Genomic DNA, 16,808 nt, shown 5'->3' with positions numbered 1-16,808 from the left:
GTGTCAGCCCAAGCAGTCGACTTAGGTTCTCCTTCCCTGCAACGCTGTGTTCCCACTCGCTGATGGAGCTGGGTAGGCGCACCCACCAGCTGCACCAGGGTCCACTCTGCACTCTCAGGACGACTGTGCACAGGTACTCATTCACTAGGGTGGCAACCTCCTTTTCAAGAGCCATTTCTGCCAGTCCTTCTGGGAATCAAACCCAAAGGACCCTAAGAAACAGAGATGACCCAGCAAGGCCAGGAGTGTGTACTCCTAGTAGCCCTACAATTCAGCTCAAGGGAATGTGACGAACTTGCACTATGACCTCTATTCATCATTTCTTGACAATTTCCTTCACTTCAGGTATGAGGAAATGACAATAAAGACTAGAAAACACTGTGTGCTCAAGTAGTAAATTGCAGGAAAAAAAGAGTAGGAAAGAAGCAGTCCAAGTCAGAGCCTCCTTTACTGCCTGCTGCACACACCACACCACACCTCCCCACACAGACAGAAAGGCCAAGTCAGAGAACAGCATACAATAAGGCTTCTAAAGCCTGAAAACAAAGTATCATTATTTGACAAAATATAAGCATCAAGAGTCTTAAGGGAATAGGAAAGAACATTAACTTTCATTTCCAAAATATTAAAAAATGCGTGGTCTTTTAATCTGAAACACAACTATTTCAAAAAAGATAAAAACACTCCTGACTTTCTCTGAGACCTTCACGGCATCACATCTCATTTTAAGAAACGTCTGGGATAAACACTTATTGTGTGGGGCCTTTTAGCATTGGCCAAAGATGACTCAGAAGCCCGTTAGTAGAAATAAGGAATGAGCTCTTGGTGCTTGTCCTTTTCCTATGCACCAGATAAAATCAAGCCCCAGATGTGGCCAGTGGCTTTCAGAATCCCTCCTTTCTATAATGATACAAAATGCTAAAATACAAGAATAATGGGTGTGTAATATGTATGTGCACGCACACGAAACAGGATCCAAGATCTTCCAAATATCCTGAAAAGTTCAATCTTTAAATCTGTAATGTATTATGCACTTAGCCCTAAATACAACAGTCCCTGATTTCAAATCACTCACAGATCTGATAAAGAGAAAGAGGACTAGTTAACGTAACTGATTAGAACGGCTCTCTTGCGATGGTACACATTTTATTGACTCATAATGGCACTGACGGAAATGTCTGTAGGGGAGCAGAGGAAGACAAAAACCAATATGGGTTTCAAAGGAAAGCAAGTGCAGCATCTGGATACCACCCTCGGCTGTCCACATTGCTTAAAAGGACAAAGTAGAGGCTGGGAGTTGTGGCTCACGCCTGGCATCCCAGCACTTTAGGAGGCCAAGATGGGTGGATCACCTGAGGATGGGAGTTTGAGAACAGCTTGGCAAACGTGGTGAAACCCCGTCTCTACTAAAAATACATAAATTAGCCGGGTGTGGTGGTTCACGCCTGTAATCCCAGCTACTCAGGAGGCTGGGGCAGGAGAATTGCTTGAACCTGGGAGGCGGAGGTTGCAGTGAGCCGAGATTGTGCCACTGCACTCCAGCCTGGGCAACAGAGCGAGACTCCATCTCAAAAAAAAAAAAAAAAAAGGGAGAAAGTAGAACTACCCCTGCCCCATGAGACTAGATGCTCGCCAATCACCTTACTGATCAAACACTAGTCAAGTCCACAAGGAAATGAAACAAGTATTCAGTAAGCTAAGACTGTCAGGAACACTTATTTCAATAATGAATCCTGTGGACGCCTTTGGATGTACAGAATTATCAGATACTTGCACTCCAAGGCCTTAGGTAAGCAAGAAAGCTGATTGATGATTGGTAATGGTGTCTTACTGTCCCACTCTGTGAAGGAATGACCGTCTACACTACCCTTCAACACAGCCTTCTTGTGAAAAATTTCCAATAGAAACTTCCCTCTGCCCTTCCCATCACCTCAAAGGCCCTACTGTCCCTATCAAGTTAGGTTCTCCCTCATCCTTTCATCTTGTGATGCTAATTTCAAAGATACAAAGGTGCAGTTTTATAAAAAGAAAATGCTTTACAATTTGCATGCTTACTTGTAACCTCTACCAATGGATTTTAGACAATCCAAAAACTGTGGCACTTCATAGTTCACCAGTGTTTTGAGCTGGCCGTCTCCTACGCCATCGCGGTACACGATGATCCGGCTGGGCATGTACTCATTGCAGCTATTCCAAGCCCTCAGAGCCGCTGAAACAGGCCAGAGAAGTTTTACGTCAATTCATGCCTACGACACAACTCGTCTGTTCTTCCCAAAGTCTGGGCCCATCAATAACACAGTTCAGGGTAATTTCTGGAAGACCCCAGTTTAGAGAGCAGAACGGCAACCCCACAGGCGACTAACCTTGCAGGCAGACTTTGAGCCCATCTACCAGCTCCTGTCCTCTATCCTGAAATATGCAGCGTGAGAACCAGCTATTCAGAGAAAAACACAGCTAGAATAAGAATGCAATTGTCTATCAATTTTTCCTTTCTGAATTATTCTATATTTATTTCACTCTTAGCAATCTGTCATCTTTGTAACTGCCTTAAAGACATCTGTTAACATCTCCAAATACTTTATAAAACCTTACACAGAAGGAGCAGGATACAAGAGATCCCGTATCAGCATCGCAAACTGTGTCTGTTTTCATTACAAATCAGTACCATGATTCCAGCTGCTGGGGAGAAAACAGAATTTAGCTATAATACCCAGAGGCGCTGTCCAGGTTTATTACACCTAAATACGCACAGAAGCACACTCATGGCTGTGCTCTTGAGAAACTATTCATTGTAAGTTTCACTCTTCTAAAAGATGAAAGACCTTCAGCTCCATCCGTTACCTCTAGCAAACTAATGCAGGAACAGAAAACCAAATACCACCTGTTTTCACTTATAAGCGGCAGCTAAATGATGATAACTCATGGACGCAAAGAAGACAACAACAGACACCAGGGCCTACTTGAGGGTGGAAGGTGGGAGGAGGGAGAGGAGCAGAAAAAATAACTACTGGGTACTGGGCTTAGTACCTGAGTGATGAAATAATCTGAACCACAAACCCCATGACACAAGTTTACCTATGTAACAAACCTGCACATGCACCCCTGAAACTAAAAGTTAAAAATGATAAGACCTTGAAACATATCCATTACTAATGTCAACAACTAACATGCCTTCAGTTTTCATATATTACTATTCTTGGCAATTCCCTTAGTTCCAAGAAAAGCACTGAAAAATAATGCTATTATGTTGAAATACAAGTGACTGGGTAAACTGAAGTGGTTTTTCTACATCAAAATGTGAAACTACATTTCAGTGGCCAGTAAATATTATTAAACAAATACATTTTTAGAGAGAGTCACATTTAACAAGACGTACTCGCCAATACATATGATAAAAAAAAATCTGAAATGCAGTTTGACGAATACAGGATGAAAGTCATTCAAGAGCTAGGGTAGGTCATTATTTTTCTTTCCTAAATTCGTTGCTGTATATGATTGAGAAACTGGAAGGATAACAACGAAGAATGAACACTACTCCTGAACCTCCAGAACCCTGCTTTATGTCCTCACTGCCACCCACAGTAGCCCAGTCTCACTCACCGGGTCATCCCTTCATTGATGCTGGCAACAAATCCTGCAATTGACCTCCGCCCCGCTGTCGTGTCATGGTAACAATCGATGCCAACGATCATCACGAGCTTCAGCTTCAACACAAATATGGTAATTTTAGATACAATGGAGTACCAGCAACATTTAAGAAGTAAATCCATGTTCTTAAATACCAATTTTAAAACGGAATCTACCAATTAAATCAAACTCACGGGGATGTCCACCCTCCAGAGCTCTCCTCCCATCTTGCAGTTCATCTGTAGGGCAATCTTTGTAGCAATGGCCATGACAGTTTGCTGTTTGCCTAAGGTTCGGGCCACCACACACTGACTTGGGGTAGGGCAATCTGTACACAGGTATTTTTTAATAGCATCATATTTGTCCTTCCGATTACTTGACAACAGACAGACAACCTGAAAACAAAGTGCCCTTGTTACAAAGAATTAGGAGACAGATGATTAAGAGCAAGGGAGAGGACAGGAAACTAAACTCACCTGTGAAGTATCAATGTCAAGAACATGATCATTTATTTTACTATTCACTTCAGCCACACAGCTAGTCAGTAGGACATTAACAAATACTGCTCATCATGTTCAACTAAATGATAATTGCATGTGAAGGAAATAAATCATGATAAGCAAACTATGAGTCAAAACTGAATACTGTTTAAACTTGAGAACTTAAATATGCTCTATGTAACCAGCACAGAAAAATTTAGTGACAAGTGACAGGTAGACAGATTAAAGATTTCCCACAGTCTTAATTTACTCATGATTCACCTACAATCGTAACTTGTAAGCTTTAAAGCTCTGGACTGAGAATTTGATCAAACTATGAACTTCCACAGGAGGTCCATGGACAATTCTGGGGACAAAACAGAGCGCCTGATCTCAACGTGCCGCTGCCCCAATTCTGGGCATCCAAGTTTAACTTTCTGGAGTTTGGTTTGTTTTGTTTTTGAGACGGAGTTTTGCTCTTGTTGCCCAGGCTGGAATGCAGTGATGCGATCTCGGCTCACTGCAACCTCCGCCTCCCAGGTTCAACTGATTCTCCTGCCTCAGCCCCCAGAGTAGCTGGGACTACAGGCGCGCACCACCATGCCTGGCTAATTTTTGTATTTTTAGTAGAGATGGGGTTTCATCGTGTCGGCCAAGATGTTCTCAATCTCCTGACTTGTGATCCGCCTGCCTCGGCCTCCCAAAGTGCTGGGATTACAGGTGTGAGCCACCGCGCCTGGCCTGAATCCAGCTTTTAACTCATTGCCATGTTCTCCAATTTATATTCCCAGATTCTTCTCTTCCCTTTTTATAGTGCCCAGCAGAATAATTTTCCCACCTTGGGTGTTTCCATTACCCAGATAACATAATAGCTATCTGCCTGTGGGATCTGAAGTGTGGCATGAAGGGCTAAACTAATGAACACATTAGAGGAAGCCCATTCATTTCTTAGGCTTACGGCAACACAGATGCATTGTTTATCACTAAATCTGTCTTTGCTAACTCATCGCAATGTGGCTGTACGAAAACTCAACGGGGCAGAAGAAACTCATCCTAGCACTCGATACCCCACAATGTGCTGCTGTCTTCAGAATGTTTCCTGTGAACTAGATATGTACTTTCAACTTGTTTTTAAAATAGCCAAGGATATAAATGCCTAATAATTGGTGAAATCGCTGAACTAACTATTGTTCACATGCATGTCATTTTTCCCTTCCTACTTTACAATCATAATCACATAGTAGTAGAACCTATCATAATTTTCCTTACCACTTACATCTTAATCTCATATTGTCATTCTGTCTTTTGCAAGTTCCATGTTCCCTCAGCAGATCTCTGGCAATTTTATGCTACAGGTATAAAAAGCAATAGGAATTGACTGAACTTCTATGTATCACCCACTGCAGTCCCAGGCTACTATGACCTTTGTATGTCAGTTTTCTAACAATAACCAACCAACTCTGCTAAAAATAAGGAGAGCTGAAGTACTTGTCTTGGAGATTTTATCAGGCAGGGCCCCAACAAAATAGATGGAATATTCAAACTGGACAAGTTGAGAGAACCTGAATAAAAGGACTACTTGTAAGACACCCTCCCCAACACCCAGGGGCTCATGGCAGCAAGAGCAGGGCAGGGAATGGTTATGGGAACAGGGCATGGGGGTGTAGAGTGCAAAGAAAGCTCTTCAGGGGTCATGGTCTTTGACTCGGCTGTGCTTTCACTTCTGCGAAGTAAATGTCTAAGCCCTACTCTCTTTCTTCCACTATGGACCAGGAAGTATTGAGGCCACAATTCCAAGTTCTTGGACAAAGACTGAATGCAAAGGAGATTCTAGACCAAATGTGATTAAGACTTGGACAACTCCGGAGTTCCCTGACAATGAGTCTGGCTCTATTTTGCTACATTAGGCTGGGTGTGTGGACTTACAAGAAAACTATGGCACTGCATCTCATGTTTATAAAGGCTACACTCTAGATACAGACTAAAAACAACCATATCAATGTTGATAGAATTTCAGGGGTGGGAGGAGTGTTAGAGAAGAAATAGAAAGCTTTCAAGTTGAAAACTTTGCTGGAAAACACAAAGGCAAGTTTGAGAAAAGTGTGTCAGAAGTCTGTGCAGGGGTGTGTGCATGAGAGAGAGGATGAGCAGGATGGCAGCCTGACCACGCCTAAAGCACACCATGGTGAACAAGGACAGGCAGTAGTCGTACAACATGCTGGTGCCTGGAATATAGAAGGCCCTGTTCTCAGTGCTGGGGACGCGACAGGAACGAGGCAGATGGCCTTGTACTAGAGAGCAGTGTGTGAGAGTGACGGACAGTTTCTAACCAACAATTTATAGAAAGCTGGACAAACAGTGAAGTCAAGACATACCTGACAGCCTAAAAAACTAGCTTGAGAAAAGGGGGGTCATTTTCCCCTGAATAATTCAAAACACTGATGGGATTGGGAAAATGAAGAGTTAACTCAGACTCGCTGAGTTTGAGGAGCTGATTGGCAGCAGCAGCAGCAACAGTGATTAACATGTCCTGGGCTACTAGGGAGGGGCCGGGCATGACACTGCCATTAAACTTCAGAAGTGCTGTGAGGGTTCACTACTATTATTACTACCACCTAAATCTGTTCAGAAAAGGAAATAAAGCCAGAAGCACTTGATGAAGATGAGGCAAATGGCTGAGCCGGGATGTGAACCCAGGGGTTTGATTTCAGAGTTTACCGTCTTTAATAACTGCGCTACAGATTACAACAAAAATGAAACCACAACACACACTTGCCGCATGTCCCCACAATTTCAGATCACCAACGAAAACCACCCGTCATTAAGTGGCTGCCATCATCTAATGTCCCCGTCTCCAATTCCTAACCCTCTGCACCTCCCACACACCCACGCTAGGTAGCGAGACTCTGGCAAACAGGCATGTGGGCTCTTCGGGACTCAGTCCTCCCCTCCCGAGTCATCACTCACTCACCTGGATGGGTGGGTCAAGCACACACAACAACAACACATTTGCAGATAAAAGGGGAAAGAGCTTAGGAGAGTGGTTGCATCCGTATCCCGACCCCTTGGGGTGACGTGGATGCCTGCGGAAGCTGACAAGCTGCTGAGTGTCACTCAGGGCTCCCTGCTCTCTGCAACCCTACTCTTCCCATACCTGGCAGTGGGCTGTCTGGGGAGCTTCCATGTAATTACGCAATCATACATCTACGTGTGCCGAACAACAGCTGATTTTTACTTCTGTGCTTTTCTGTATTTTCCAAATTTTCTAGACTAAGTAAAGCCTTTGGGTCTGAATAAATTGAAGATGCCTTTGTTTTTCTCCACCCCTTCCTCACCTTTTGCAGTGTGTAAACCAAACTCCTAGGTGCACAACTAAAGCTAGCATTAGCTTAGCTACTTTATGGTTACAAAACATATTTTTGTGCCTAGTTTGAGAACCTATTAACATTTGAAAAAAGAACTCCAAGTTCCAAAATGTACACATGCCCCCTTTGAAAAAGCTCTTTCACCGAAAACTGCCTATATGTCAATTAGTTACTTACTATCTGGGTGTCTGCTGTGACCTTTTGCTGTAAGACTCTTAAGTAGGCTTCAGTTCTGTCATCCACTTCAATCCTAGAATGAAAGTACACAATCCAACACTCAGACAAAGTAGCGACAAATGGACCGTGCATAAACACCTTCCTGTGTAACACAGGAAACGCTTCTGTATAAAACATGAAATCAAACACCGAGACTAGCCATTCATGCCAAGGGCTGTTTCTAATACAAACGAGCAATATTTTAAGCACGCAGGTTTAAGAAACTGTCTTACTTGGTTGTTTCTCCCACCCATTCTTAGTTATTAAAATATGTTTCTGTTTATCTGCATTACAGGGAGCCACATCAAATCTTTCAATTAAGATAACGTAGTTTGTATTTTTAATAGTTCCCACCCCCTCCAAATGACTGCTAAGCAATTTTCAGAGCAGAAATGACTTGATTAACTTACATTATTGCTTTTTTCATTTGCATGCCCATGGCTGGTGTAACTTTAAATAGATTTTGTATCAATGAATTGGCTGCTTCATAATTTCTTCGCGTATAGATCAACAGCCAGTTATCTAGTGGCTTAACACTAATTAATGGTGCACCTCTTGTTTCTTTGGACCAATCTGCAAATTGTGGATTGTAATCAAACTAGAAGAGAGTTCAGACACACTGTAAATTCCATTGTAAGTTGTCAGTGATCAAGCCAAAAAGTCTTCAATAATTCTACCATGGCATATTTTGAAACTTAGTGTACTACTTTTATGCTTGAATTAAAGGGACAGAGAAAATGTCCTCAATAGGGGTAGACTCTAAAATATATCCAAAGGATGATGGCAATTTTACTTAAAATACACTCATACTGACAGCTGCCACACAAATGCTTACTTGGACCAGGTACTTCCCTAAGTGCTTTAGTTGCATTCTCCTTAATCTTTTAAAAAAATCTTACAAGTATAGCTACTCTTTTCTTCAAAATGAAAATATTAAAAAATAAGGCTTTGAGAGTAAAGCAACTTGACTGAGGTGTTATATGCCGCAAGCAAGCTACAAAAACATCTGATAGCAAGACAGAAAGTGAAATAAACGCGAGGCACAGCACCCGAGTGCTGGTCATCACAGGGAGCAGCCCGGTGTCTTCTGCGTGTCCTGGCCACCTCCCTGCCTGGCCTCACGCAGGGGATAGCGTAAACAATGCAACCAGAATATTAAATTACATTGTGAGATCACTGTTCACAGGACATTTCAAAGGCAGGAAGGACATTTTCTAAAAAAAAAAAAAAAAAATTAAAAATTTTGGCACTTTACAGTGCTTTAATTACACTAAAAATATTTTTAGAATACTTTTCCTTTTCTGAAAATGAAACATAAAAGGTATCATAATAATTAATATATTATCTCTATAAACAAATGATCCAGGCCAATCAAATCAGGGATTTTCCATCATTTTAGTGGCAGTCAAAATATCAACCCAAGCAGAGAGTTAGGATTCTACACTTTAGCTCAAGTTATTGAAAAAAAAAAATCGAACCACTTTTTAGCTAAGTCTTACAGATGATTTTTGAGGACCCAGCTACAGGCTCCACATTCTCTAGGGCTTCCACGTTTTCTCCTCCTGGGGTGTACCTATTTCTGAGGTCCCGGGCTGTTCATGTGGGTTGACAGAGAGTGGATGTGCAAGGGGAGAAGAGAAAGGTGAGGAAAAGATCATTCTAGCATGGAACTCAGTTCTTCCCACTTGCTTTATTGTGATCTGACCCAAGCCTCACTTGATTGTCAACTTTAAAAACTGCCTTACTTGGAGCTTGCAGTGAGCTGAGATTGCACCACTGTACTCCTGCCTGGGGGACAGAGCGAGACTCCGTCTCAAAAACAACAACAACACCAACGAAAAACTGCCTTACTGTTTTTCCACCTTGGTGAATCTTTTCTGTTTGCAAAATTCTTCCTGAGAAGGACAGTAAGTTGGAATCAAAGCTCAAACCCCAGTCTCGAAGCTCCCTTTGAACATTATCGTTTCTGTAAATTTAACACATTTACATGCGACTCAACAAAGAGACACAGCAAGAAGACACAGTCAAACAGATATCCACTCCAGCCTACAACACACTCCAATGTCGCCGTCAGGGTGAAGGCGCTGGTGAGAATGCCAGCTGGCACAGGAGCACAATCATCTTTCTCTCATCACCTTCAGGCTTCTCTTCATGACATTCTTTAACTTAAAATTCTGATGCCCAAACTTTCTCCCCATCAAAGGAAACCCCTTGATATAACAAACATAGAAAAAAGATTTGACCAGAAACATCCCCTTTGTCTGTTGTCACCTTTTGCTAATGGAAGAGTTAGAAAGACTACGCGCTGCAAAGTTTAACTTCATTATTTCCTGAGGAATAAGTGAGGTATAGGTAGCCTTGCTTAGAAACACGAAGAACAAGCCCACCCCAAATACTACAGATACCAAAGGAGAAAGTTACTTTCTGCCACTCCCTCAAAAGATACCCCTCAAAGTCACATAAAATACTAAACACAAAACTGAAACCCTGCCCCAGTGAAATCAATGACTTACTTATGAATGTAATCAATGAGTCGTCCCACTTCACGCTGCCTTTGCTCTGGAGTTAGTCTTGTATGAACGGCTAAGTCTTTCATCACGTTAAAATCGTTACGCATTTTATCAGTTAGACCTTTAAATAAGACATTTAAAGGCATATGGTTAAAGAAATAATAATCAGGTCTAAATAACTGGAGTATAGGGTGATGGTGAGTGGGAATTCCCAGGAGACAAAGCAGTTTTAGTAAAAGGTTTTCTGGGGGGAGGGAAGGGGAAGTAAAGGAATGTCTGAGGACTCCTAGGAAAGAAAGGGCAAATCCAGTGGCTTCCTTCCGAGTAAATGAAATGCAACAGTACCTGTAAGATAGCAGAGCTCAGGAATGAGCATGGCAGGCCCTGGCAGTGTCCCCCCAGGGCCCCGCCTTCTCTTGGGCTGGCTGACCAAGACAGGCTGCTTCAAGTCGGTGATCTCTTGGTTGTATTGCTGCTCAAGAGAGGAAAGGGTCGCTGTTCACGGCAAATGCCTCGAGTAGCATCTCAGTGGGCAAAAAGGGTTTCATTTTTTTAAAAAATAAAGAGCTGATGCCAATAGCAAGGCTAATAATAGCTTCAGAGTAAAGTTTTAAAAAGGCATTTTTTTTAACATTCTTAAAACAGAGATTGTGACTTCTATGCTCTACTGAGTGCCCTATCTTTTTCCTAAAAACTGTGATGGTCCAGGACAGTATGGTTCTGAGTTCAGACTTTGTTAGTCACAGTTCTCATTGCTTAATTGTTTATTTCTTGGTTTAGAAACAGTAGTCTGTGTAACTCTGCATTTTCACCATAGGATGATTCCTCTAAAACTATTCTCTGTTATTGAGAGAACTTACTAAGAAAAGCAGTCTCACCGTTAAGAATAAAGAGGGGAAGGGAAGAAGTTCCTATGCTACAGGGCATTTTTAATCAGAAAAAGTTTTTTATAAAATCTTGATATTTTCAAGAAGTCAAATTTCAATTGAGAAGTATTAAGATTCCCCAGATGCAATCACTGCCCAAAATAAGCGTTTACAATTTGTTAAACAATAAAAAATGACATTCTTTTTTTTTTTTTTTGAAGATGGAGTCTCGCTCTGTCACCCAGGCTGGAGTGCAGTGGCATGATCTTGGCTCACTGCAACCTCTGCCTCCCGGGTTCAGGTGACTCTCCTGCCTCAGCCTCCTGCGTAGCTGGGATTACAGGTGCACATCACCGTGCCTGGCTAATTTTATATTTTTAGTAGAGACAGGGTTTCAACATGTTGGCCAGGCTGGTCTCCAATTCCTGACCTCAGGTGATCTGCCTGCCTTAGCCTCCCAAAGTGCTAGGATTAGAGGCGTGAGTCACGGCACCCAGCCAATATTCATGATTTAAAGTCCTCAAAAGATGAGCTCTCTGGCCTCCAGCTCAGTTCGGCAATTCTAGAACCATGACAGACTTTGTTTGAGTTCTCTTCAGTACAGGTTCTGGCTCTGTGTCTCAAAGATCCTCTTTCCTACCATATTCTGTATCTTGCTGAAAACAGATTTTCTTAGCATCCTGCTTAAATCAGATCCAGCTTTAAAAAAAAAACCCACACACCTTCACTGAGCACACCAGAAGAACAAAAAACCACACACCTCCACTGAGCACACCAGAAGAACAAAAAACCACACACCTCCACTGAGCACATCAGAAGAACAAACCACACACCTCCACTGAGCACACCAGAAGAACATCATCACAGCATGTCCTTAGTCTGTCTCTCATCAGCAGACTAAGGGTGCTTGCATATTTCTTATTCCTAGCATATGGCAAGGTCCTGGCCACCTACTACAAACCCTCGTGAATTAAGAAACCATGAATTCTAGCCCGTTCTTGACTTGTTTCAAATAAGAAAATTTTAAGTAGAATACTCATATCTGACCTCTGCTTCACGCAGCTATACTACCTATTTTATCACGTTTTAAAATGAGGAGTCTGGGAACAGTTACCCTCCACACCACATCACTGACTTGCAAACACAGATGGTAGAAGTGTGGTCGTAATTTCAGAAGTGTGTCCTCTCTCACCCTATTTCACCCAAGGCCTTAAGGGCATGGTTCCTGATACAGAACTTGTACTCGCTACGCCCCCTCCACTTTTATATTCTTAGGTGCCAAACAGCCTGTCATTCATTCATTCATTTATTTATTTGAGACAGAGTTTCATTCTGTCGCCCAGGCTGGAGTGCTGTGGTGCTATCTCGGCTCACTGCAACCTCCGTCTCCCGAGTTCCAGCGATTCCTCCTGCCTCAGCCTCGCGAGTAGCTGGAATTACAGGCATATGCCACCACACCCAGATAATTTTTGTATTTTTAGTAGAGACGAGGTTTCACCATGTTGGTCAGGCTAGTCTCAAACTCCTGACCTTAGGTGATCCACCCACCTCGGCCTCCCAGAGTGCTGGGATTGCAGGCATGACCCATCGTGCCTGGCCCTGTCGAATATTTTTAAACATTTTCCTCTACACCTGAAAAAACAGCACTCTCATTTTTATTAGACATTACTGTTAAACCTTTTATTTTAAAAACCAACTATGACCTTCTCTACCAAACACCCTTCCTTCTTCTACTCTGTTTCCTAGATATTATCTTCAATCCCAAACAATCACTTACTACTAAAACTGCATTTCTACCAGAAAATCTAAGAATGCTTTGATTCTTTTAAATATCTTAACGTCAACCTCTTTCATTAATTATTTCTACTAAAGACATCTGATTATCCCTGATTTCCAGAGAAGTCTTCCCTAGAGAAAGAAGCTGAGCTGAGATCTCAAGCACAAGCATACAAGGTGTGTCCAACAGAGGGGACACAACCCTATGTTTAGTCTAAAGGCACAGTGGGGGACACGCCATGAGAATAAGGCAGCAAACAGGGTCTCATGGAGAAAGATCACCACACTTCACCAGACACAGGCCCACGGGCGCCACATCATTTCTGGGGGGAAGGGGAAGAAGAAGAACAGATGTGTATGAGTTGATTGATCAGAAGGTAGAAGAAATAAATACTAAGACTTGTTAAATGAATTACAAAAATAGGGCCTGGACAGGAGATGCCATTTAGAAAAGGAGAAAAATGAAGGCAATTCAGATAACAAGGTGAGTGACAGAACTGGACAAAAGAGTACTAGGAGGCAGGGGAAGGTGCGGAGATCTGACGTGTGACTCATCCACCATTTGTTTATTCAAATACCCAAGAACCTGCTTAGGCATGGGGTATATAAACCATAAAATCTCTTGCCTCTGTCCAAGTTACCTTATCTGCATTGACCAAGAGCACCGAGTAGGGGCCGTGTTCAGAAGACAGAACACATTCAACACTGGCAACATGGGAGAGGTATCTTTGAGTCATCCAAATACTTAAGAACAACCAGGCAGCTAAGCTTAGACAAGTCTAGGCTGGAACTGGAAGTCTGGGGATTCTTAACATTTCATGCCTGAAGCCTGGGCAGAGGAGACTGGAAATCACCCAGGGAGTGAACATATAGTAAAAGGGGTCTGGGCAGAGCTCCTAAGTATGATAACACGTAAAACACCACTTACAGGAGGATGAGCTGCCACAGGACACTCAGTACCAGTCAGGGAAGGGGAGAGATTCCACTGACCTTGCTTCAGGTTTAAATCACATTTTCAGCTGATGTTTCCTTTATATTTGCTGTTGATATACCAACTTCTACCATCCCTGAGAGTGATCACTAAAATTAACGACAGAAAAATGCCACAACTCATTCCTCACAGTAACCTCTGACACCCAGAGGGATCCAGGTTAGGCATGGTTGGAGTCCTCGGGGAGTAAAGAGGCTGAAAACAGTGGGAGGAAAGACATGCTAAAATGACCCCTGGCTGTTTCCATCTTGCCAGGAATAAGGTCAGCCCTTCATGCAGCGTCTCATAGAATCCCTCCCTCCGTAGTGGCTTCTCATCTTTTTAGTCACAGCAGAGCAGCTGGACAGCAGCACACAGACCTTTCCAAGGCCACTGATAAGATGCATACTTTCCATGCAAAATATGAATACTTTTCATATTTAAGCTCACTTATCCAAATTTTTAGAAACAGGAAATACTCTATTGAAAGTAGAAGAAAATGTGAAACGTTAGCAATTCAAAGACAAGTTTTGAGATTTTAATTGATAGTTTTCTAGAAATAATCTTCCTGCGCTTTTAACATATCAAATGGAATGTGACGTTCTAAGGATTTGGGGGCCAGATCTGCTCATCTCTGAGTACTGAAACAATGTTAGCATGCATTCTTATATGAACAGTTCAGTTTCTTCTAGTCAATAGTTGTTCTTTCCTGCTATTTGCCTTTGATGATCTTTTCAAAACTAGAATCATCTCTTTAAAAACTGTTTTAGATGATCGCCCAAAAGACTGATCTAGCCTGTGCTAACAAGCCTGTCTGCATTTTGCTAACATGTAAATCAAAAGTTAAGAGTTAACCCACAGGCAGTAGATTTGGCAGAAATGATACTGAAGGTTCAAAGATCTTTATCCTACCCGTCTCCAAGGTGAAATTAAGTGAAATGTTGATTATGGAGGGAGAGACAGTATGGCAAGCTCTTAACTCCCACTGCTCGCCACCTGTTATCCAACCTACTTGTCCTCCATAGGCTTCAATTCAAACGTAAGCTTTCATTCTACTGGAAAAAGGGAACCAGGAGAGGGCATTTCTCATTATGTGAACTGTACCAAATAAAAAGAGGCATTTTAATAATTTGGTAATGAATAAAATTATGCTGTGATTGCCCTAACAAATACATTTACACACAGCTTTAAAAGCAACTTGTTCCAAATGTGCAACAAGTGTTAGAGAATTCTACCAAAGATATTTTGGATTTCTCCTGAGATCTAACCACTGGCATCTTACCTTCCTGTAGTATTCTAAGAAGCTGACTTCAGAGCCGTCGGCTTTCTTAAAGGTGCTCTTGGGATTCTGGTCCCAGTCAATATCATCCACTCTGTATGTCTTATTGTTATACCTAGGGATCAGTTGAGATTTGACTGCATTTGATGGAAATGTGAAGAACTAATATTAAAAAGAGAGACTAGACAGCATGTATTCTCTAAAATTTCAAATCACCTGGTTATATACAAGGTTGGAAAAAGAAGGAACAGGGTTTCTTACAGACTATGCCAGATGGATGGGGGAGGTGAGTAAATTACTAACAGAAAATAAAATAATTTAAAAGGATAAAAATCACTAGCTATTTGTCCTCTCCAGATGAGTTATGTCATCCCCAAAACTATGATCCTGGGAAAGGTGAAAAATACCCTCACCCTTGTTTTGTGCTATTCCCACCACTCAATTTTAAACACTATTTCTTAACGTGGTAGAACTAGAAAGCCACAACACTTTGACTCACAAAAAATTATCGTGCACTTTAAAAAGCAGTCTTACTTGGTAAGAACAACTAAACCTATTAGTTCTTTGGAAACTTGTTCTTGAAATTTATGTTCTTCTGTCTGATGATAAAAGTTGAACATGAAATCCAAAACAGTCTCACTTCGAAGGACTTTATGGCTAACGTCAGTGCAGAGCATGATGCTGTTTTCATACTGAAGGATGGAAGTAGTGAAGCCAGGCCAAATCACCAACCTGTCAGACAAGATGGGGGTCATGAAGAACCTCTCCACATTCAACACATTCTGCACACACTAAGTTGCGTTTTCACTTTTATTAACTGGGTCTAAACTATAAAGTTTCTGAATGAATCAATTTCCTTATTTCTAGGATTTACATGGTTCCAGCTTTAAGACCTTCAACAACATTATAATAATTGTATAAGTTTCATTTTAAATGAATGTACTAACTTTATTCAGCTATTCATTACACTGGCCTAAGACTTTAAAAAGTTGCCAATCTAATTGAAAGCACCACACTTATTATGATAAACTTAAACCTGTTGGGCTGCAATATTTTATTTTTTATTTATTTATTTTCTTAGTGTCTCGCTCTGTCACCCAGGCTGGAGTCGGCACGATCTCGGCTCACTGCAACCTCCGCCTCCCGGGTTCAAGCACTTCTCTGCCTCAGCCTCCCGAGTAGTTGGGATTACAGGTGCCCGCCACCACACCCGGCTAATTTTTGTATTTTTAGTAGAGACGGGGTTTCATCATCGTGGCCAGGCTGGTCTAGAACTCCTGACCTCGCGATCCACCAGCCTTGGACTCCCAAAGTGCTGGGACTACAGGCATGAGCCACCGCGCCCAGCCTTTTATTTCTTATTTCAACTTTAGATTCAAGGGGCACACGTGCAGGTTTGTGACATGGGCATACTGCATAATGCTGAGGTCTGGGGGACGAGTGGTCCCATCACTGAGGCACGGAGCACAACACCCAGCAGGTGGTTTTTCAGTTGGGCTGCCATCTTGATACACCACATTAACTGATTATTTTTATTACCTAAGGGCAAAAATACAAACTTAGCACTGGACAACTATGTATTCTTCCCTAGTGACAGGTAAATTACGTGATTTTTTAAAAATCCAAATATTCTGGGATGTCTCCTCATTATTCAAGTTAAATAGTCACATAATGTGATGGGCGGCATTAACAGTCACTGTAGTAAATTTGACCATTTCAA

At 42.0% G+C, this 16,808-nt stretch overlaps 1 protein-coding gene across 18 annotated transcripts in view; it reads right to left on the bottom strand.

The window, feature by feature from the left end:
• PIWIL1 (piwi like RNA-mediated gene silencing 1) overlaps positions 1-16,808 on the bottom strand; it is a 72,313-nt gene that overhangs the window by 45,166 nt on the left and 10,339 nt on the right. For 11 of the 18 annotated variants that reach the window (XM_055357635.2, XM_031000827.3, XM_055357631.1 and 8 more), the window contains exons 8-18: positions 15,623-15,820; positions 15,092-15,203; positions 10,543-10,669; positions 10,201-10,318; positions 9,539-9,653; positions 8,098-8,285; positions 7,649-7,721; positions 3,822-4,022; positions 3,601-3,704; positions 2,364-2,434; positions 2,056-2,209 (exon numbers count right to left, since the gene is read on the bottom strand). In XM_055357635.2, the coding sequence (XP_055213610.1) occupies positions 2,056-2,209; positions 2,364-2,434; positions 3,601-3,704; positions 3,822-4,022; positions 7,649-7,721; positions 8,098-8,285; positions 9,539-9,653; positions 10,201-10,318; positions 10,543-10,669; positions 15,092-15,203; positions 15,623-15,820 (1,461 nt within the window). The remainder of the gene's footprint in view (positions 1-2,055; positions 2,210-2,363; positions 2,435-3,600; positions 3,705-3,821; positions 4,023-7,648; positions 7,722-8,097; positions 8,286-9,538; positions 9,654-10,200; positions 10,319-10,542; positions 10,670-15,091; positions 15,204-15,622; positions 15,821-16,808) is intronic. The other 7 variants (XM_055357640.2, XM_055357639.2, XM_055357644.2 and 4 more) reach the window with 1 other exon arrangement.

The sequence above is a fragment of the Gorilla gorilla genome, chromosome 10, assembly GCF_029281585.2.
Source record: "Gorilla gorilla gorilla isolate KB3781 chromosome 10, NHGRI_mGorGor1-v2.1_pri, whole genome shotgun sequence".
In the NCBI taxonomy this organism is placed as follows: Eukaryota; Metazoa; Chordata; class Mammalia; order Primates; family Hominidae; genus Gorilla; species Gorilla gorilla.
Note: the sequence above shows the minus strand (reverse complement) of the source record. Positions and strands in the feature narration are given on the sequence as shown.